At 38.0% G+C, this 22,550-nt stretch overlaps 2 protein-coding genes across 2 annotated transcripts in view; one reads left to right on the forward strand and one right to left on the reverse strand.

The window, feature by feature from the left end:
- Positions 1–22,550, forward strand: part of LOC119244449 (putative ankyrin repeat domain-containing protein 19) — a 279,339-nt gene that overhangs the window by 111,893 nt on the left and 144,896 nt on the right. The gene's annotated exons all lie outside the window — the stretch shown is intronic.
- LOC119244460 (ankyrin repeat domain-containing protein 26-like) overlaps positions 1–22,550 on the reverse strand; it is an 88,277-nt gene that overhangs the window by 21,691 nt on the left and 44,036 nt on the right. The window contains exon 9 of the mRNA XM_054694651.1: positions 11,544–11,695. Coding sequence (XP_054550626.1) covers positions 11,544–11,695 — 152 coding nt within the window. The remainder of the gene's footprint in view (positions 1–11,543; positions 11,696–22,550) is intronic.

The following is a 22,550-nucleotide window of genomic DNA, read 5'->3' on the forward strand; positions in this document are numbered from 1 at the left end:
ATGTAATGATTAATTGTAAATAAACAATTGTTACAAAATTCCAACATTATCCACCATCATTCCTTGATATATTCTTAAAACCATGATAAAATAACAACTACAAGCAAGGAAAACATTCCTTGCTTCAAAGTGACAAGTGCAATTAGATAGAATGTGATCGTTAACAGTACATTTAATTTATGACATGTTGTAAGTGAGCAACTGGGAAGCTTTCAAAGTGGGGACAAAAATACAGCAAGTCACCAGGCAAGGAGCTGGGGGAGAAACGACATGGAGATAACTACATAAACACTGGGTTAGGGCACATCGCATCAATGTGTTTCCTTAAACTTGAGAAAAAAGAACCAATCACTGAGAGTTGAGTGCACCCAGGAATTTTGAAACATATGGAAAGCCACACTGAAAAGGTAAATTACTGTGGAAAGCTACCAATGCTTAGAAAGAGACTAATTATTAAATGTATACTGTTCTTTGCCTTTGTTTTAATAATGTAATAATGTGCACCTGATTTAAAAATATACAGGGGGCCTCCCCTGGTGGCGCAGAGGTTGAGTGCTGGGCTGCGAAGCTGCCTGCAGCCTCTGCAGCGCCAGTTCGATCCCCAGCTGATGGCGAGGGTCCCACATGGCATGACAGACCTCTCATGGCATGCCCGCTGCTCCCTTCAGCAGTGTGTTTCATCAGTCTGCCTGTTCTATTCCTGGCTCTTGCTCCGGTGAATTCTCTCACCCTCCCACGCTTCTGCCTGTACCCACTGCTTGTACAAATAAATGCATAAATCAAAGAAAGGAAGGAAGGAAGGAATGGGAGTAGGAAACCAGGCAAGTGAGTTCTCCCCTGAAATTTCCATAGCATAGAGCCAAATGAAGAAAGTATGTTGAAGGAGAGTGATTTCCATTGAGGCAGACAGAGCCCATGAGTTTAAAAAGGTATGTGTCAATATCACAAAGTGAAAAATCTGTGGAAAACATTAGAAAGCAATTTTTGAAGCAGGAATGAGTGGGACCATTACTGCTGTAAATTCAAGAATGAAAACAAGAGAAACTGGGGATAGGTAGTTTTGTAGGCCTTAAGAGCTCATGGCATACCATGGTGGATTACAATTTGACTAGTTTGCAATACACAATCATGATTATTTAGTATTTCAGTAATAGCCTACTTCTTTTCTAATCAGCAACATGTGACACACATTTATCAGAAAAGTAAAGGAAAATTCAAAAATTCATATGATCATTAAAGCAAATGTCTCCTGATTGTGTTTCCACATTGAATTTAACCTAACCTATTTTTTGAGTTTATGACTGGATGCAGAAAGATATTAAAGTATGTATGTAATGCATCTCCTCCTCACACTCACTGAACAAAGATACTAGAAAACAAAACAAAACAAGCCAAGAATATAGGACTACAACTGAGTGCACTAGAAAAGGATCACAAAGCATTGGGGGGTTAGAACTAAACAGACAGGGGACCCACACCTACAGTAAAGCAATATGGATACATTGGTGGTTGCTGTCGGCAGGAATATTCATCTGATGAGGTGGGAACATATCTCCCAAAATATACACGGGTTTGGAAATCAATGTTCACTCTACGCAGTAACCAAAAACTCATTGGTCCACATCACTCAAGTATTAGCAGTATTTGTCTGATAATAGTGAGAATTTTCGCCTTGACTGGCCTGACAAATGCAATATGTTGTTTAATTTCAGAAGAGCAATCACAACTAATTTTCCTTGAACCTTGAAGGAAGAGTTGATTTTTGCCTTGTGACAGTCTTAGCCGGTTCATGTCTCCCACCATCTACATTCTCTGGAATCACAACAGGCTTCGTACCAGCTAGACCCACAGATTTTGTGAATCACTTTGGCTTGGCTTGTTCTGTTTGTCTGGAACCCTGCTTTAAAGGAATAAACCATGTAAGCCTCATGGTTTCTAAGAAATCCACTCATAAAGTATAATAAAACAACTGTTAAAAAAATTCCTGGTGGCGCAGGCGGTTGAACGCAGCCCTGTGAAGCTATCTGCAGCCTTCGCAGTGATGGTTCGATCCCCGCCAGCCCTGGAGATACCCACATGGCGAGCAGACCTCTCCTGTCTTGCCCGCTGCTCCCCTCAGCAGTGTATTTCAGCAGATCTGCCTGTTCTGCTCCCTACTCTGTCTCTGGTGAATCCTTCAATCCCCACACATTGGGCCTATCCTCCAGTTCTTGTATTCATAAAAAATAAAATGAATCCTTTAAAAAGAAAAGCAAGCAAGCTTTTGGAAAAGACATGAATGGGAAAATTACTGGTGTAAATTCAAGAGTTAAAACAGGAGAAAGTGGGGGTAGATCTGTAGGTTTCTTTGGCCACATGACCCACGGGGGGGTTCACATTATCCTCGTTGGACTATATAATTGTAATACCCACTCATGATTAGTTAATATTTCTGTATTAGTGTACTTTTTTCCTAATCACATCTAGTGACACCAATTGTCAATAAAATGGCATAACAATTCAAAAAATTCATATGATCATGCAAGCATTTGCATTGATTGGAATGAACATATTTATTGAATTTATGAATGGATGCTTAATCAAAATTGATGTATTTATATAGCACTACATCTCCTCCACAGGGACACTAAAAAAGGAACTGGATAAACTAAACCAAAACAAACCAGGATATAGGAACAGAGAAGTGAGTCACTAGAAGAGGAGCACAAGGGATGGGGGGATAGGAACATTATGGGGGAGCCTAAGGTCAAGAGCAAAGCACTAGGGCTGTTTGGGTGGTGGATGTCATGTGGTAATGTAGCATCTGATGAGTGTGAACTTACTCCCTAAATGTTACACAGACTTGGAAAACAAGGTTCCTTCTATGAATTGACCAAATGCTCACAGGGCACGCTGTCCACCTTTCAGCAGTATTTGTCTGACACTAGTAATAGGTTTTTGCTTTGGCCTGTCCACTACAACAGGCTCTTTGATTTCAGAAAATCAATCACAGCTAGTATTCCTGTAACCTGAAAGGAAGAACAGAGCTTTTACTTTGTGACATTCTCATCTGGTTGATGTTTCCTGTCATTGACATTCCTTGGAACTATAACAACAGGTTTCCTAATAGATAGGCCAAAAGATTTTGAAGAGCTGCATCACTTGGGCTTTCCTTTGCTACTTTCTTCTACAGTTCAGTCACCCTAGTTAAAAAGAAGAAACCACAAAAGCTCATTTTGTTTATGAAATCTACTGATCAAGGATATTTAAACAGGGGGCCTCCTGGTGGCAGAGTGGGTTGATTGCCACATTGTGAAGCAGTCCATAGCTTCTGCAGTGTGGGTTCGATTCCCAGCCAGCCAGGGAGAAACCCACATGGTTTCTCCTGCCTCACCCTCTGCTCCCCTCAGCAGTGTCTTCGGTCCATCTGCCTGTTATGCTCCCCACTTTGTATCTGGTGAATTCCTTCACCTTCCCGCACCTCTGACCTGTACACCAGTTCTTGTATAAATAAATAAATCTTTAAAAATAAAAAGAATAATAGGGGCCTCTCCTGGTGGCGCAGCAGTTGAGCGCTGAGCTGAAGCTGCCCACAGCCTCTGCAGCACCGGTTCGATCCCCAGCTGCTGGCTAGGGTCCCACATGGCACGCCAGACCTCTCCTGCCGCCTGCTGCTCCCCTCAGCAGTGTATTTCATCAGTCTGCCTGTTCTGTTCCCCACTCTGGCTCTGGTGAATTCTCTCACCCTCCCATGCTTCTGCCTGTACCCAGTGCTTGTATAAAAATAAATAAATAAGGACCTCCCCGGTGGCGCAGCAGTTGAGCACTGGGTTACGAAGCTGCCCGCAGCCTCTACAGCGCCGGTTTGATCCCCAGCTGCTCCCCAGCCACCGGAGGAGGGTCCCGCATGGCGCAAAGACCTCTCCTGCCGCCCACTGCTCCCCTCAGCAGTGCACTTCGGTCCTTCTGCCTGCTCTGCTCCCCACTCTGGCTCTGGTGAATTCTCTCACCCTCCCGCGCTTCTGACTGTACCCAGTGCTTGTATAAATAAATAAATAAATCTTAAAAAAAAAATCAAATTTTAAAAAAATAAATAATAAATATTTAAAAAAAAAGAAGAAGAAAACTACTTTTGCAATATTCCAAACTTGCACCATTTTCATTCATTGATGTATCTTAAAACTGTGATGAAATAATAACCACAGCAAAAATACTCCTTGCTTCAAGGCCACATGTACAATTATGATACAATGTGATAGTTAAGAGTACATTTATGACATGTTGTAAGTGAGCACCTGGGAGACTTTAAAAGTGGTTACAAAAATACAGCAGGTCACCAGGCAAGGAGTTGAGAGACAAACCACTCCATATGGAAATAACAACATAAACACAAGAATAGGGCACATCACATCAATGTGTTTCCTATATTTGAGAGAGAAAGAACAAAACACTGAGAGTTGAGTGTTTTTTTAACACACTGAATGCTACAGAAATTTTGAAACACATTGAATGCTCCACTGAAAAGTCTGAGTTCACTGTGGAAAAGAAATTAAGCTTAGACATGGATCTATGAATTAGATGTCCAGTATTATTTTCAATTTGGCTTTCCATGTAATAATGTGCACCTGTTGAAAAATAGCATTAGGTCTATATAATATAATAGAAGAAAGCCAAGAAATATCTCATGGGTGAGAGCAGATTTAGTTTTAAAATACACATACTAGGAATGATACCATGTTCGTGAGCAACTAAGTTGTACCTCATCAGTTTCCCCTACCATGAATAAAAATCTGGCATCACCCATGGACAGAAAATGACATTCGGGGATCTTTATGTTCCAGTACCATACACCAAGATATCTGAGAGGGGCTGCAGCCACAGACACTGTGAATGCAGTACAGTATTAAGATAAGAGAACTGCAGTGTAAGTATAAATTTGGGGATCATTAGCATATACAAGGAAGTAAAAGTTATAGGAGAGAAGACCATGAGATAATTCAATTTGTCTAAAGGTAAAATGGAGTTGAAGTGAAATAGGAAAAACAGAATGAGATGGAAGAATAAGATACGTGAGGGGGTCATCCAGTGTGTTCTCCCTTTCAAAAGAACTTTTGAGTGTCAAATGAAGAAATGATGTTGGAGGAAAGAGATTTCCATTGAGGTTGATATAGCTCCTGAGTTTAAAAAGGTATGTGTCAATTCCTTGAACTGAAAAATCAGTGGTGACCTTTAGAGACCAATATTGCAGGAAGGGTGATTGGGAAAATTACCAATGCAAGTTCAAGAGTGAATTCAAGGGAAAGTGGTAGAAAGACAGTCCTGAAGTTCATATTAGCTAAGTGGCTTGACCAAGCAGATCCATTTTCTTCTAGTTTGACTGTAGTCTGCAAAACCCCATCATGAAAATTTAGCATTTTGTCAGTACTCTCTCCTTTTTAAAATCACCTTCCAGTGACCCTCAGTTAAAATAAAAGTCAATAAAAAATCTAAATATTCATAAAATCATATCAGCAATGACTCCTGAAAATGGTGCAATTTATTGAATACAACTTAGGTTTTCAATCTATGAATAGATATCTATGAAACAAATTATTTGTTTCAATCAGCTCCTCTCAAAATCACTAACAAAAAAACTGGCAAACAAAAAAAAAATAAAATGAGAATATAGGACTGTAGAATTCAGGCTAGCAGGGGTAGAATGCAGGAGGGATGTGAACACATAGGCGGGGGCCCACTATTCAAGGATAGATCAATCTGGATGCTTTGGTGGTGTGTGTTGTGAAGTAACATACATCTCAAGCAGTATGAAACTATAAAAATAAAGAAGTATGAAACTGTGCCCTAATTCACACACAAGCTTGTAAATCCATGTCCCTTCTATGAAGAAGCCAAAAACTGAATGGCCCACATCATTCACCGTTCAAAATTATGTCCTAAAGAGTGAGATTTTTCTTTCCTTGTCCTGTGCACTACATTATCCTTTTTGATTTGCAGAAAAGCAATGACTGCTAATATTCCTTTGATCTGAAAGGAAAATTTATAGATTTTACCTTGTGGCATCTGTTTCAAATCTCCTCCCCTCCACATCCACTGCAAATGCAGCAGATCTTTTCTCCTCCTCACTCCCTGAAAGCACAACACCAGCCTTCACACTGGCTGGATCCATAGAATCCACTGAAGGCCATGGAATATTCCCATTGGTCTTTACTCCCATGTTAAGCAAGCCAGAACACCTATTCTTTTAAAAAGGAAACTTTGAACATCTAAAGTTTTATAATATCTCTACTTACAAGGTTGAACAAAAACTTTTGTAAAATGCCAACTCTTATCCATCTTCATTCATTGATGATTCTTAAGACAGTGATAAAATCGCAACCATAAGCAAGGAAACACACTCCTTGCCTCAAAGGCATGCATATAATTCAGATTCAATCTGAGCGTTATAGTACAATGTATGACATCCTCTAAGTGAGCACAGGAAGGCTTTAATGAGGAGGTAAGGAAAACACAGAAGGTCCCCAGGCAAGGTATTGGAGGAGGAAACCATTCCACAGAGATTACTGAAAGAGCACAACAAGGCACGTCTATCAAAATGTTTTCTAAACATGAAAGGCAAAGTAAAATACTGAAATGGGTCAGCCTAGAAACAGCTGAACATCTTGAATGTTATATTTAAAGATCTGAGTTGACTTCATTTGTGTGATGACTCTTAACATGGAACCAGTAATTTGATTTATAGTGTGGTTCCAGCTTTGCTTTTAAAGTAATTTGTGCAACTTATGGAAAAATAGTATGAGGCAATGTGATATGATGGAAGAAATCAGGGACAAAGGATTTACTTTAAAATAACTTTTTGTTGCAATGATATCAGGGTCATGACCAAAAATGTGTCACCTACTGAGGTCTTCCTATGAAGAAAAACAATTTGGCATCACCCATGGACAAAAAAAAAAAAAAAAAAAAAAAAAAAAAAAACCCTTTCTGAGAGCTGAGTTCTCCAGTCTCATACACCAAGAGATCTTGGAGGAGTCCCAGCCTCGGGTGCAATGTGTACAGGCTCACATATCAGAGTTTCAACCTAGAACCTTGTAGGGCCCGAGGTTGCAGTACATTTTCAGCCCCTCTGAAAACACTGAATATATGGAAGAGAAATAACCAAACTCCTACCCTGAGAATGAAGTAACAGACATTGAACCAGATGGAAAATACACTTCCTGTTAGGGAACACTAAAGCAGAAAAGGAAATTTGGAGGTTTGTAAGAGGGTGCAGCAGTCAAAATATGACTCAGAATGGCCAAGGCAGATCTAACTGAGAAAGTGGCTTTTGAGGAACCAACTGCAGGAATGAAGGGAGTGGGCATGAGGATTATACGCCTTTTCCAATTGTTTTGGCTTTTTGCAATATGCCGATGCTTTTTCAGAAGAAAGAGCATTCCAGTTAGAATGAACAGCAAGTACCGAGATATGCCAGGATGAAGGAAGAGTCAAACTTTATTCAAGGGGGCTGGAAAAGAATGGAAGGGAGATGATACACAAATACAAGTGACTGAGGGAGACAAGCAGACAGAAACTACAATAGAAATATTGAAACTGATCTGCGAAGAACAGTGGGTAAGGCCTGATAGAGATTCAACGAACATTGGCATGTACTCTGAGTGAACTGGGAGTCAACTAGAGTGCTTTGAGAAGAGAGGAACAACATAATCTGATTTATGCTTTAATAGGCCCACTGATTTTAAAATGATGGGATGAGTGACAAGGAAGGGAGAAAAGAGACATATTAACAGTCTCTTACATTACTCAAGAGATCAGATGATCTGGATTCAGCTTGAAAGATGTCACTGGTTTGTGGATATGTTTTGGTGTTAGACATTAGATGATTTACTGAAACATTAGTTCTAAGGTGCAACAGAAAGAGAAAGACAGGAATCGCAGGTGACACCCAACCTTATGACAGAGCACCTGCAAGAGCTGCCTTTATCTAAAAGAGCAAAGACTATCAAATAGTCAAGACACTTGCTTGAGGTATTCTACACCTATGTTCATCGGGGAGATTGGTCTTAATTTTCTCTTTTTGGAAGGTTTTGGTCTGGTTTTGGTATCAGAGTAATGTTGGCCTCATAGAAGAATTCCCTCTTCCTCAACCTTTAGGAAGCATTTGAGAAGGATAAGTAGTAGATATCTTTGATATTTGGTAGAACTCACTTTCGCAGCCATCTGGCCCTGGGCTTTTGGAGTTTGGAAAACTTTTTTTTTCCTTTTTTTTAATTTAAATATTTTATTTTATATAATTCTTACATCTTTTTTCATCTTTGCACAATGTATGCATTTTCATTTTGGTTATATTCCCCATACAATTGCACTTCCCGCCTTATTTTGACTTTAGTCCTTCACTTTTAAGAACTATTTTAATGTTTCCATTGTAGTTGGTTTGTCCAGGTTTTCTATTTCTTCCTCATTCAGTCTCGGAAGGTTGTATTTTTCTAATTTTTTTCCATTTCTTCTGTGTTATCCAATTTCTTGTTATATGTTCATATGATCTTACAATCTTCTGTATATCTGGGATATGTACTGCAACTTCTCTTTTGTTTTTCGTTGTTATTTAGTAAGAATCTTCCTTTTTTTGTTTTGTAAACCTAGTTATAAGTTTGTCTATTTTGTGTGTTTTTCAAAGAACTAGCTTCTGGCTTCACTGATATTTTGGACTGCCTTTTTTGTTTCTATTAGTCTATTTCTGCTCCAATTTTAATAGTTTCCTTATTTCTCCTGTTTTTTTTTTTTTCTGAATTTTTATTTATTTATTCATACAAGAGCTGGGATACAGGCCAGAGGCATGGCGGGTGAGAGGATTCACCAGAGACAGAATGGGGAACAGAACAGGCAGATTGACCAAAGTACATGCTGAGCAGAGCAGTGGGTGAGTCAGGAGAGGTCTGCTGTGCCATGTGGGTAGCTCCCTGGCTGGCCGGAATTGAACTCATGCTGCAGTGGCTGCAGATTGCCCCACAGGTTGCGTCTTAACCCTTGCACCACCAGGGAAACCCTGCTCCTGGGTTTTAATTTTGCATGTTCAAGTTCCTTTAATTATAAGGTTAGAGATTATATATTTTAAATATTTCTTGTGGGCCTGTATTGCTATGTACTTCACTGTCAGTGCTTTGTAGGTTCTGTTATACTCATGTGTTCATTTTCATTTGTCTTCAGGTATTCTTTAAGTTCTTCTTTGATTTCCTCATTAACCAAATAATCATTCGATAGTAACTTATTCAGTCTCCATTTATTAGTGGTTTTTCCCATTTTTGTTGTGGTTGATTTCTCATTTGATACAATTCTGGTCAGAGAAGACATTGATATGATTGCAATCTTCATGAATTAACACTTCTTTTGTGACCCAACATGTGGTGTATCCTGAAGAATATTCCATGTTCCGTAGCAAGAATGTGTCCTTAGCTTTGTGGGGACAGTACCCTATAAATGCTTATTAAGCCTCTGTGGTCTGATTCCTCATTTATGGCTATTGTATCCAAGCTCATTTGGTCTAAACATTGATGAAAGTGAGGTATTGCTGTAACCTCTACTGTCCTGTGGTTGCCAATGTCTGTTTTCAGATTTGATAATTGTCATCATATATATTTTGATGCACCTTCATTGGGTGCATATATACTGATAAGGCTATATCTTCCTGATGTATTGATCACTAAATCATTATATAATGTCAACCTCTGTCTCTCATTACCTGTTTTAAATTGAAGTCTATTTTATCAGATATAAGCATGGCTAGCACTGACTTTATCTAGGGCCCACTTGCCTATAGGATTGTTTTCCAACCACATGCTTATCTGTGGAGCTCACTTACGCTCTGGAGATAGCAAAAAGTTGGGTTTTGTTTTCTTGTCTAACTGGATACTCTGTAACTTTTGGTTGGTGAGTGCAGGCTTACACTTAAGGTATTTGCTATGTAAGCACATGTCACTGTCATTTTATCTTAGCTTTCTGGCTCTATTTCCTTATTTAGATTTTTGGGGATTTTCTTCTCTTCAATTTAAATATCAAAGCTCCTTTCAACATTTCTTATGAGGGAGGTCTAGTGTCAGCAACCTCCTGTAGCTTCTATTGCTATACAAAGACCTTCATTTCTCTTTCAGATGTGAAGGACAGTCTTGAAAGTACAGTATTCAGAGTTGGCAGTTTTATTCTTGAAGTATTTTTAGTATGGCATTCCATTCTCACTTGGCTTTAGGATTTCCTCAGAAAAGTCTGCTGTAAGCCTGTGGGAGGAGTAACTTTTTATAGGTTATATGTCTTTATTCCCCATCCACTTTCAAAATTCTTTCTTTGTCTTGCAGTCTTGATAGTTTCACACCTGATAGTGACTTGGTGTAGGTCTCATTATATTTAAATAACCAAGTATTCTTTTAGCATTGTGGACTTGTATAATTTAATCCTCTCTCAGGTTTGCGAAGTCTTTCTTCTATTATTTCTTTGAAATAAGTTCTCTGCTCTCTCTCCCTCCTCTTCTGGAGTACCCAATATCCTTATGTGCCTTTTCTAATGGAATCAAGTAGTTATTGAAATGGTTCTTCATTTCCTTTTGTTTGTATTTCTTTCTTCTTCCACCTGAGTCCTTTGAGACCACTGATTCATTCCACACTTGGTCTAATCTATTTCCATAGCTGTCTCCAGAAACTTTTAGCTCCTCTATTGGTCTTTTTATACACTACAATTCTGTTATTTTCTTATTTATTTATTTTTTTAAGATTTATTTTTTTGGGTTGAAATATGGTACATATTTTATTTTTATTTAAATATTTTATTTTATATAATTCTTACATCTTTTTTCATCTTTGCACAATGTATGCATTTTCATTTTGGTTATATTCTCCATACAATTGCACCCCCCCCCTTATTTTGACTCTAGTCCTTCCTTTCCCTGCCACCTATTTTCTTATTTAAATCATTATTTTTATTTCTCATGACATTTGTTCTATCTCTTTGATTAGCTTTTCTAAGTTCCTGTGTTCACTTTGACTTGCCTTTCCATGTTTTCATCCACTTCTTTATCATGACAATTTTTAAGTCTGTATTTGATAAGTAGATAAAGTTTTCTTTGTATTTGTGGTTGAACTTTGGATATGTCTCTCCTTATGAAAACACAGTCCCTTGATATCTCAGTGTCTTGTGTTGTATTTCCTTGCCTTCTAATTTTGCTGCTTTAAATTTCCCTATTTTTTAAAGTACCTATAGCACTTACTTCAAGATAGATAATATGCTTGAAATTTTGAAAGGTGCCACTTAGTTACCCTTCAAAATGAATTTACCAATTTCCTCTATCAAAGTGTAGGAATGACTTACCCCTCACATTTGTCAACCCTTGTTATTATTGTTTTAATAAAGTGCTTATCATTATGATTTTAAACACATTGTCTCAATGTTAATTTGCATTTTATGACTACCAGGCAAAGTTAGATATCTCTAGTAAAAAACTGAAGTTGTTAATGATGATACTCACTCAAATTTGAATGACTTATAAAAAATAATAAGTACTTACAGTAAAATCTTATTACCTATAAGGATCTTTGGTCATTACAATAGAACAGTGCTGATTATCAGTTTTTCCACTCTTTGCTTGTTGATTTAATCCACTGCTGACACTAGTAGAATCAGACACGTCTTCTAATTTCATGTCACTACTTTTGTGCTTCTTTCCTTCTTTAACCTTTAATCAAAGTTTGATATTAGGGATCATTGCTATTACTTTATTTATTTTATGAATGTTTTTGTTTTCACTACTTTTGTAATTTTACTCAGTTTCTTATGATTTTAATAAATACAAATATTCCCCTCCCCCAAATGTTTTTCCTTCAAAACTTTCACAAGGTCTGGAGCCCTTGCAGGCCTGAAAATGAAGGAGGAGGAAATCCTCACATTCCTTGCAGCAGGAGCCCACTTACGCACCACTAACCTTGACTTCCAAATGGAACAGTACATCTACAAGAGGAAATGTGATGGTACTTACATCACAAACTTGAAGATAACCTGCAAGAAGCTTCCATAGGTGGCTTGAGCTGTACTGTCATTGAAACTGGCTGATATCAGTGTCATATCTTCCAGGAACACTAGCCAGCAAGTTGTGCTGAGATTTGTTGCTGCCACTGGAACCACTCTCATTGTTGCTCATTTCAGTCCTGGAATCTTCAATGACAGGATCTATGCAGCCTTCTAGGAGCCAGCACTATCATGGTTGCTGGTCCCCGGACTGACTGCCAACCTAATCTCACAGAGACATCTTAACTTTAAACCTGCCTATCATTGTTCAGATAACACAGACTCTTCTCAGTGCTATGTGAATTTGTCATTATATGCAGCAAGGGAGTCTGAGGTGGTGGATGTTGGCCTATTCAGTTGGAAGACTATTCTTTTACTATTCACAATACCATATTATTTCCATGGAAATATTGATGATTTATCACAAAAGGTGGAATAAAACAATTTATTAAGCAAAGAAACTCAATGGTGAATTTTACTATTATTGAATTAGTAAATAAAATTTTTACTGAAAGAGAAAACAATTGAATAAAATAGCAAAGTAATACCAAAATCTTTTCTTTAGGTCTTTAACCAAAAACTTGAGATAGTTATGTTAACTCAAAAAAAGTATTTAAGCTTTCATGAGAGAAGAACATTTATTAATTCTCTAAAATGTACTAAGCCTTCACGCATATCTTCAACACAGAAAAGAAGTGATTATGATGATGCTTACCCCACTTCCTGCTTCCTTGTTAGAAATTCTGACATGTTTAAATAAAATGAACAGATATGACTTACTGTTTTCTCTCATCAGAACGTCCTTCTTCTAGACCTTCACATGACTGGCTCCTTCTCATCCTTCCCCTACCAGCTTTTGCCACACTCAGAGAGATCATTTTTGACCATCAAAATACTAGTGCTACTCCCATTCCCACTCTAACTATGAATTCCCTCATCTATTCTAACCTAAAATATTCATTTTTCTTTATATGAAGTACTTAGAATGACTTACAATGAATTGGCTACTAATTTTACTTCTCCTGCCACTTCTACCCCTTAACTTGTACATTCATAATCTAAGTGCCATACACATCGTTGGTATTCAAGGATAGAAAATAATAGTCAAAACTTTTAAAATATTATCGAGAAGGTCTCAAGCACCAAACCACTATATACTACTTATCACTACACAGAGGATATCACTAATAACACCCCACTTAACACAGCCCCAATAGAAATCCAAATGCCAATTTTAACACTCCCATTCTTTTCCTGATACCACTACCATTTGATTGTCCTTCACAGTTTCAAAAAGTTCTTCAATATTTAGAAAGCACTATCACTGTGATGACATTGTTTTATATTTCTATAACACCCCTTATAGTTTACCAATTATTTTTATATTTGCTACTATATCTGTTCATTACAAATACCTGAGAGGCAAATATGAATATCATTTTTATAACAAGGTCACTGACATACAAAGAAGTTCAATAATTTTGATCAAGATTCCACAGCTAACGAAAACTCGGGGCGTGGGTTCTCCACGACGGTGGGGCACAAGGCAGACACAGCACCCCAAAGCTGTTGAGGCTTACCCTACCATTCCCGCTCTATTCCCTGTCCCACAGGGTAGGGGGAGGCGAAAAACAGCCCCCCAAGGACAATAGGAGAGATCTCTGGCGCCACCTAGCGACCAGGAAAAAAAAAGTCACTAACACCCCATAGAACAGTAAATTTCTTAAGACTGCTTGAGAAGGGCAGAAGGCTTCTGGAGGACCCAGTGGCCAGCCGGGAAGTTAGCCCACGCCAGGCCCCTTCCGACCAGCAGTCTGAGCCCACAGAGGGAGCAGGCACCCACGTCCGGGGCAGACCGGGCACACAGAAGAGTGTGCCTGAGAGCAGAGGCGCAGGGACTGCATCCCGCTTCGCCATTATAAAACAGGGACATTTCTTCAGTAAAAACTGCCTAAAACCATCAGAAAGCTCCCCGAGAAGCCAGACATGGCTCCTGCAGGAGCCAGAGGGGAGCGGAGAAGTTCACCCAAGATGCCAGCCAGTCCGAGCAACACAGTGTCCCAACGCATACGACAAATTAGAAAACAGACAGTAGGGAGTAGAAGAACCACACGCAACCTAACAACGCCTCAGGAAAGAAGCACACCACAAAAAGAAAACCACTCCCCAGATTGCAACAACAGCAACTTGGAAGAACTTCTGAGCCTTTCAGAAAGAGAATTTAAAATTGCCATGATTAAAAAAGTGATAGATCAGAAGAATGAAATTGAGTCCCTAAAGAGGGAAGTAAAAGAAATGCAGGAGATCAAAGAATTAATGGAGGAACTAAAGAACTCTGGGAAAAGCAATGAAAGCAGAATAGATGAAATGGAAGAACGAATAAGTACTCTTGAAGACACAGAAATAAAAAGAACCAAAACAGAAAAGGAAAGAGAAGTACGAAGGAAAAAGAATGAAGAAAGACTCCGGGAACTATCTGACTCCATGAGGAAAGGAAATATAAGAGTTATAGGAATTCCAGAAGGAGAGGAGAGAGATGTAGGAACAGAGAAAATATTCCAGGAGATAATTGAAGAGAACTTCCCAAATGCGAAGAAGGAGCTGAAAATTGATATACAAGAAGCAAGAAGAACACCAAACTTCCACGACGAAAGGAAAAACACAGCAAGACACATAATAGTAAAGCTCCCAAGAATCCAGGACAAGGAAAAAATAATGAAGCTGACAAGAGGGAAGAAACAGATAACATTCAAAGGAAAACCAATCAGGCTGACATCAGACTTCTCTGAAGAAACACTACAGGCAAGGAGAGAGTGGAGGGACATAGTCAACAGACTCCAAGAAAACAGATGCCAACCAAGAATACTCTATCCCGCAAAGCTCTCTTTCCTCCATGAAGAAAGAATATGGACCTTCCCAGACAAAGAGAAACTCCGGAATTTCATTGCAACTAAACCCCCACTCCAAAAAATACTACAAGGAATCCTAAAGCCAGAACCTCAGAGGGACGAATAACAACGAAAAAAGACCAAAAAAAAAAGTTATTAAAAGAATAAATAAATAAAATCAAAGGAAAGACAAACACAATGGCAAATACAGATGCTAACATATCAATATTAACTCTAAATGTAAATGGACTAAACTCTTCAATAAAAAGACACAGAGTTGCAGCCTGGATTAAGAAACAAAACCCAACCTTTTGCTGTCTCCAGGAAACACATTTAGCTACAAAAGATAAAAATAGGCTCAAAGTCAAAGGATGGAAAACAATCCTACAAGCAAATGGGCCAAAAAAGAAAGCAGGAACAGCTATACTTATATCAGATAAAACAGACTTCAAACTCAAAAAAATAAAAAGAGACCCCAATGGTCACTACATTATGATCAAGGGGACAATACTTCAAGAAGAAATAACACTCATTAACATATACTCACCAAACGAAAGAGCACCAAAATATATCAGACAACTGTTGTCCTCTCTGAAAACAGACATCAGAGAAAACACATACGTAGTGGGAGACTTCAACACACCACTATCAACAATGGATAGATCAACAAGACAAAAAATAAGTAAAGAAACCAAAGCTCTAAATAAGGACCTAAAGCATTTGGGCTTAACAGACATCTACAGAACACTAAACCCAAAAAAAACGGAGTACACATTTTTCTCAAGCGCACACGGATCATTCTCCAGGATCGATCACATACTGGGGCACAAGACAAACATCAACAGATACACCAAGATTGAAATCATACCAACCATCTTTTCTGACCACGAAGGCATCAAACTAGAAATAAACCATAAAAAGAAGGCAAGGAACTATCCTACCTCATGGAGATTAAAAACCACACTAATGGAAGACCACTGGACTAACGAGGAGATCAAAGAAGAAATTAAAAAATTCTTTGAATTGAATGACAAGGAGGACACCAATATCCTAAATGTATGGGATGCAGCAAAGCAGTAATAAGAGGAAAATATATAGCAATAGAAGCTCACATCAAGAAACAAGAAAGAACTCAAAGAAACAACCTAATCTCGAAGCTCAAAGATCTAGAAAAAGAACAACAAAAAAACCCCAAAACCAGTAGAAGAAAAAAAATAATAAAAACCAAAGCAGAAACAAATGAAATTGAAACTAAAAAAACAATCCAAAAGATCAATGAAACCAAGAGCTGGTTCTTTGAAAAAATAAATAAAATAGACAAACCCCTAGCCAGGCTCACAAAGGAAAAAAGGGAGAAAGCACAAATACACAGGATCATAAATGAAAGAGGAGAAATCACAATGGCCACAGCAGAAATAAAAAGAATAATCAGTAACTACTATGAACAGTTATATGGAAACAAGTTCAACAATCTAGAGGAGATGGACAAATTCCTACAACTCTACAATCACCCAAAGCTAGATAAAGAAGAAATAGAACACCTAAACAGACCAATTACAATTAGCGAAATTGAAATGGTAATCAAAAACCTCCACAAAAACAAAAGCCCAGGACCTGATGGATATACAAATGAATTCTACCAAACATTCAGAGACTAATTAGTGCCTATCCTTCACAAACTCTTCCAAAAAATTGAGAAGGAAGGGACAATACCAAACACGTTCTATGAAGCCAATATTACACTAATACCAAAACCGAATAAGGACAACACAAAAAAGGAAAACTACAGGCCAATCTCCCTAATGAACACTGATGCAAAAATCCTCAATAAAATTTTAGCTATCAGAATCCAACAATGTATCCATAAGATAATTCACCACGACCAAGTTGGATTCATTCCAGGGACACAAGGATGGTTTAACATCCGAAAATCAATCAACGTTATCCAACACATCAACAAAAAGAAATATAAAAACCATATGATAATATCAATAGATGCTGAGAAAGCTTTCGACAAAGTGCAACACCCATTCATGATAAAAGCCCTTGAAATTCTTGGGATACAAGGAACATACCTCAACATCATAAAGGCCATCTATGAGAAGCCAACAGCCAGTATCATTCTCAATGGTGAAAAGCTGAAAGCAATTCCATTAAGATCTGGAACAAGACAAGGATGTCCACTCTCACCACTGCTTTTCAATATAATACTGGAAGTCCTAGCCAGAGCAATAAGACAAGAGAAAGACATCCAAGGAATCCAAATAGGAAAAGAAGAAGTCAAACTATCACTATTTGCAGATGATATGATAATATACATAGAGAACCCCAAAATCTCCACAGAAAAACTAATTCAACTCATCAATCAATTCAGTAAAGTGGCAGGATACAAAATCAACACGCAAAAGTCAGTAGCCTTCCTATACACAAACAACAAATCTGAAGAAGAAGAAATCAAAAAAACCATCCCTTTTATTATCGAAACAAAAAAAATCAAATATTTGGGAATAAATCTAACAAAAGAGGTAAAGGACCTATACAAAGAAAACTATAAAACACTGTTAAAAGAAATAGAAGAAGACACAAAGAAATGGAAAGACATCCCCTGCTCATGGATTGGAAGAATAAACATTATTAAAATGGCCATCCTACCAAAAGCAATATACAGATTCAATGCTATTCCAATCAAAATTTCAATGTCATTCTTCAAAGAAAGAGAACAATTATTGATGAAATTCATATGGAATCACAAAAAACCCCGAATAGCCAAAGCTCTACTGAAAAAAAAAGAAGGAAATGGAGGCATCACACTCCCAGACTTCAAACTCTACTGCAAAGCCATAATCATCAAAACTGCATGGTATTGGAACAAAAACAGACATACAGACCAATGGAATCGAATAGATAATCCAGAAATAAACCCACAGATTTATGGTCAACTAATCTTTGACAAAGGAGCAAAGACTATGCATTGGAGCAAAGAAAGTTTGTTCAATAAATGGTGCTGGGAAAACTGGGTCGCTACATGCAAAAGAATGAAGCTTGACCACTACCTCACACCATACACAAAAATCAACTCAAAATGGATTAAAGAACTAGACATAAGACCTGAAACCATAAAATACATAGAAGGAAATATAGGCGAAACACTACGGGATTTGCACATCAAAGACATCTTTACAGACACATCACCCAAAGCAGTGATAGTGAAGGCAAAGATAAACAGCTGGGACTACATCAAATTAAAGAGCTTCTGCACAGCAAAAGAGACAATAACAAAAACAAAGAGAAACCCCACCAACTGGGAGAACATTTTTGCACCCAACACTAATGATAAAGGACTGATCACAGAAATCTGCAAAGAGCTGATGAGACTCAGCAACAACAAAGAAAATAATCCAGTCAAAAAATGGGCAGAAGAGCTAAAAAGAAACTTCTCTGAAGAGGAAATGCAAATGGCCAACAGGCATATGAAAAAATGTTCAACATCACTTGTAATCAGGGAAATGCAAATCAAAACTACCATGAGATATCATCTCACACCAGTGAGAATGGCACATATTAAAAAAACTAGCAACAACAAATGTTGGTGAGGGTGTGGAGAAAAAGGAACTCTTCTGCACTGTTGGTGGGAGTGCAAACTGGTCCAACCACTATGGAGAGCTGTGTGGAGATTTCTGGACCTACTAAACATAGAGCTCCATATGATCCAGCAATTCCACTCCTAGGTATTTACCCAAAGGACACAGAAACATCAATTCCAAAGAACACCTGCACCCCTATGTTTATAGCAGCACTGTTTACAATAGCTAAGCTTTGGAAACAACCCAAATGCCCAAAAATAGATGACTGGATCAAGAAGATGTGGTACATATATACCATGGAATATTACTCAGCATTCAAAAAAGATAAACACATACAATTTGCAGCAACATGGATGGCGCTGGAAGGGATCATGCTCAGTGAAATAAGCCAAAAAGAAAAAGAAAAATACCGGATGGTCTCACTCATAGCAGGAATCTAGAAAACTTAAATAAGGGACCAGGAAAATGAATACAAGAAAGTGAAAATCAAAATCAACAAAAAACTATGAACCAGAGACACTTTTTGGGGGGTGGGGGGCGGGAAGGGAAGGATTGGGGTCAGAATGGGGCTTTTGCAATTATATGGGGGAATATAAAAATAAAATTTATTATTTAAAAAAAAAAAAGAAAAAAAAATTTGGGAAATAGAAATAATAAAGAGGCTGGTAAAAGTCAGTCATAATCCCACTGCCCAGAGGAAAAAAAAAAAAAAAAAGATTCCACAGCTAGAAGTGGAAATGCAAATGGCCAACAGGCATATGAAAAAATGTTCAACATCACTTGTAATCAGGGAAATGCAAATCAAAACTACCATGAGATACCATCTTACACCAGTGAGAATGGCACATATGAAAAAAACTAGCAACAACAAATGTTGGCGAGGGTGTGGAGAAAAAGGAACTCTTCTGCACTGCTGGTGGGAGTGCAAACTGGTCCAACCACTATGGAGAGCTGTGTGGAGATTTCTGGACCTACTAAACATAGAGCTTCCATATGATCCAGCAATTCCACTCCTAGGTATTTACCCAAAGGACACAGACACATCAATTCCAAAGAGCACCTGCACCCCTATGTTTATAGCAGCACTATTTACAATAGCTAAGCTTTGGAAACAGCGCAAATGCCCAAAATTAGATGACTGGATCAAGAAGATGTGATACATATATACCATGGAATATTACTCAGTATTCAAAAAAGATAAACACATGCAATTTGCAGCAACATGGATGGCGCTGGCAAGGATCATGCTCAGCGAAATAAGCCAAAGAGAAAAAGAAAAATACCGGATGGTCTCACTCATAGCAGGAATCTAGAAAACTTAAATAAGGGACCAGGAAAATGAATAACTATAAGAAAGTGAAAATCAAAATCAACAAAAAACTATGAACCAGAGACACTTTTTGTGGGGTGAGGGGCAGGAGGGGTGGGATTGGGGTCAGAATTGGGGGGTTGCAATTGTATGGGGAATATAAAAATAAAATTTATTATTTAAAAAAAAAGAAAATAATAGAAGTTTTTATAAACCTGAAAAAAAAAAAAAAGATTCCACAGCTAGTAAGTGACACTTCTTACTAACATGTCTTCTGACTTCAAATATGGTGTTTGTAACATTCTGCAATAGCTAAGCTCATTAGTATTTTTTTATATACTCATGTATATCACAGAATAATGACTGGCCTTAGGGAGACCTGAAATAATTCTTTAGTTTTCAAATAAACTTAACTTCATAACACAACATGATCTTTAATGACCTCTAAGCCTTAGTTTTTGGCACTATACCAAATCAGTTTCATTAAGTGAATTTTGCCAATTAGCAGACTTGTATGATGTACTAGTGGTGGTAGTACACTGAGCACGTAATTATTTTATCAAGTGCACTTTAAAAAACTTTAAGGGAATAATTGTATGGCAAACACAGAAGTGGGAAAGTAAAGTCAAAGAATGTTCTTTATGTTTTGAATAACATTCAAATGCTTGTATTTTAAAATGATACCATCCCTGGGTGCAATGGGTTCCCAGTGACTGACACTCTACAGCCAGTGGCCCCACCCACCCTCCCAGCAACCAGAAAACAGCCAAAGGGCTTTGGGGAAGGCTCCAGGATCACTCCAGATCCAACAATACTCCAGTAGTCATGCCCAACATCTAATGAATACCCAAAGCAGTGGGAAAGACACACAACAAAAACCAAAACTACAGCAGAGAAAATCCACAACCAAAAATGGACTGGAATAAAAATACAAAATGCCAGGCAAGCCATCAGAGAAATAATACACCACTAAATAAACAAAACTCCAGAAACAAACTACAAACACATAGAAGAGCTTTATGACCAATCAGATGCAGAATTCAAGTATACCATGATTAAGAAAACAAAGGAATGGGAATAAACAAAACTCAGAAAGGGAAATGAACCCTATGAGAAACCCAATCAGCAACAATGATTGCAAGTGAGACTTTAAACAGGAAATTAACAGAATTACAGGAGGAAACAAAAAATTCAGGAGAAAGCCATGAAATGAGAATAAATCAAGTGGAAGAGCAAATCAGTGATCTCAAGAATCAAAAGAGGTAAGAAGCAAGATAGAAAAGGGGAAGGAACGAAGAAATACTTTGAGAATTATCTGATACCATGAATCCTAGGAATCAAACATAGAAAGAAAGAGAAGGGCACTGAGAATCTTATAGGGAAATAGCACCTGAGAAATTCCCAACCTTGAAAAAGGAAATGAACATAGAAATACAGGAAGCAAAAGGATCACCAAGTTACTGTTAGGGGGAAAGTATGTCCTGAACAAATTCCACACAGGTTTTGTGGACTCCACCCCCACTCCAGACCAAAGGCATCAAGACACCGGGAACTACAAATCCCATCATCATCCCAGGGAGAGTTGCTGGGACCTGAGGATGAGCTAAGCAGCCAGGCTTGGACATGTGGGCCTTCGGGGTCCTCTTGGCCTCTCAGCTCTTGGCTTGACTCTTGGCTTTTGCCAGCTCTCAGCGTGCCATTGGGATTCCAGGTCAGGGGAACTAGTAGGATGCATTCATGAATTATCTCCCTCTTTCTCCCTGGGTTATTCATTTCTTCATTTCCCCTTCTTTTGTAAATAAACCCTTTATTAACCTTTTTGTTTTGTGCCTGCAGTTGAATATTATTATAAGTCCATTAAAAGTGCGTGGTTGAGGATCCAGAGTCAAGCAACCCATTTCATATTCGGGTTGCCCTGTAACACTACCTAGATAAAAGGAAAACTACTGCAAGTCACAAAATATTAAAAACCTAAAAGTCTAAGACACAGAAAAAATAATGAAGCTGATGAGGTGGAAGAAACAGATAACCTATAAAGGAACACTGATAAAATAAACATCATATCTCTCTGAAGAAACAATATGGGCAGGAAGGTAATGAAGTGACATTCAAAATATTTTAAGGAAAAAAAATGCTAGCTAAGAGTACTCTATCCTACAAGGCTTTCCTTTTTATACAAGAGATAAGGAAGTTTGCATCCACTAAACCCCTCCTCCAAGAAACATTCAAAGAAGCTTTAGGAACTAAAGCAGAGAGAGGGAGGAACACAATTTAGTAAGGAATTAAAAGAACCACATGCTCAGAACAAAATGGCAGTGATGGGCTTTCACATACAAATAATGACTCTAAACATTCATGGACTGAATTCACCAATAAAAAGACACAGAGTACATAGTTGGGTTAGGAAACTGAATCCAATCTTCTGCTGCCTCCAGGAAAAACACTTAAGTACCAAGAATAAAGATAGACTGAAAGTAAACGAATGGAAAACAATCCTGTAAGTAAATGACACCCAAAGGCAGGCAGGAAAAGCCATACTAACATATCAAACAAAATAGACATCCAGCTTAAAAAATCAAAAAGAGATGGGGAATGACTCTGTATCATGATAAAGGGAACAATACAACAGGGAGACATAACTCGAGGTTCAACTCTAAACGTTCTTGTTATATCTTACCTTTACATCAACATGTACTCAACAAACAAAGGAGAACCAAAATACATCAGACAGCTACTATCAAATCT

The sequence above is a fragment of the Talpa occidentalis genome, unplaced genomic scaffold, assembly GCF_014898055.3.
Source record: "Talpa occidentalis isolate TD23 unplaced genomic scaffold, MPIMG_talOcc4v2.1 talOcc4.14, whole genome shotgun sequence".
Classification (NCBI taxonomy): domain Eukaryota; kingdom Metazoa; phylum Chordata; class Mammalia; order Eulipotyphla; family Talpidae; genus Talpa; species Talpa occidentalis.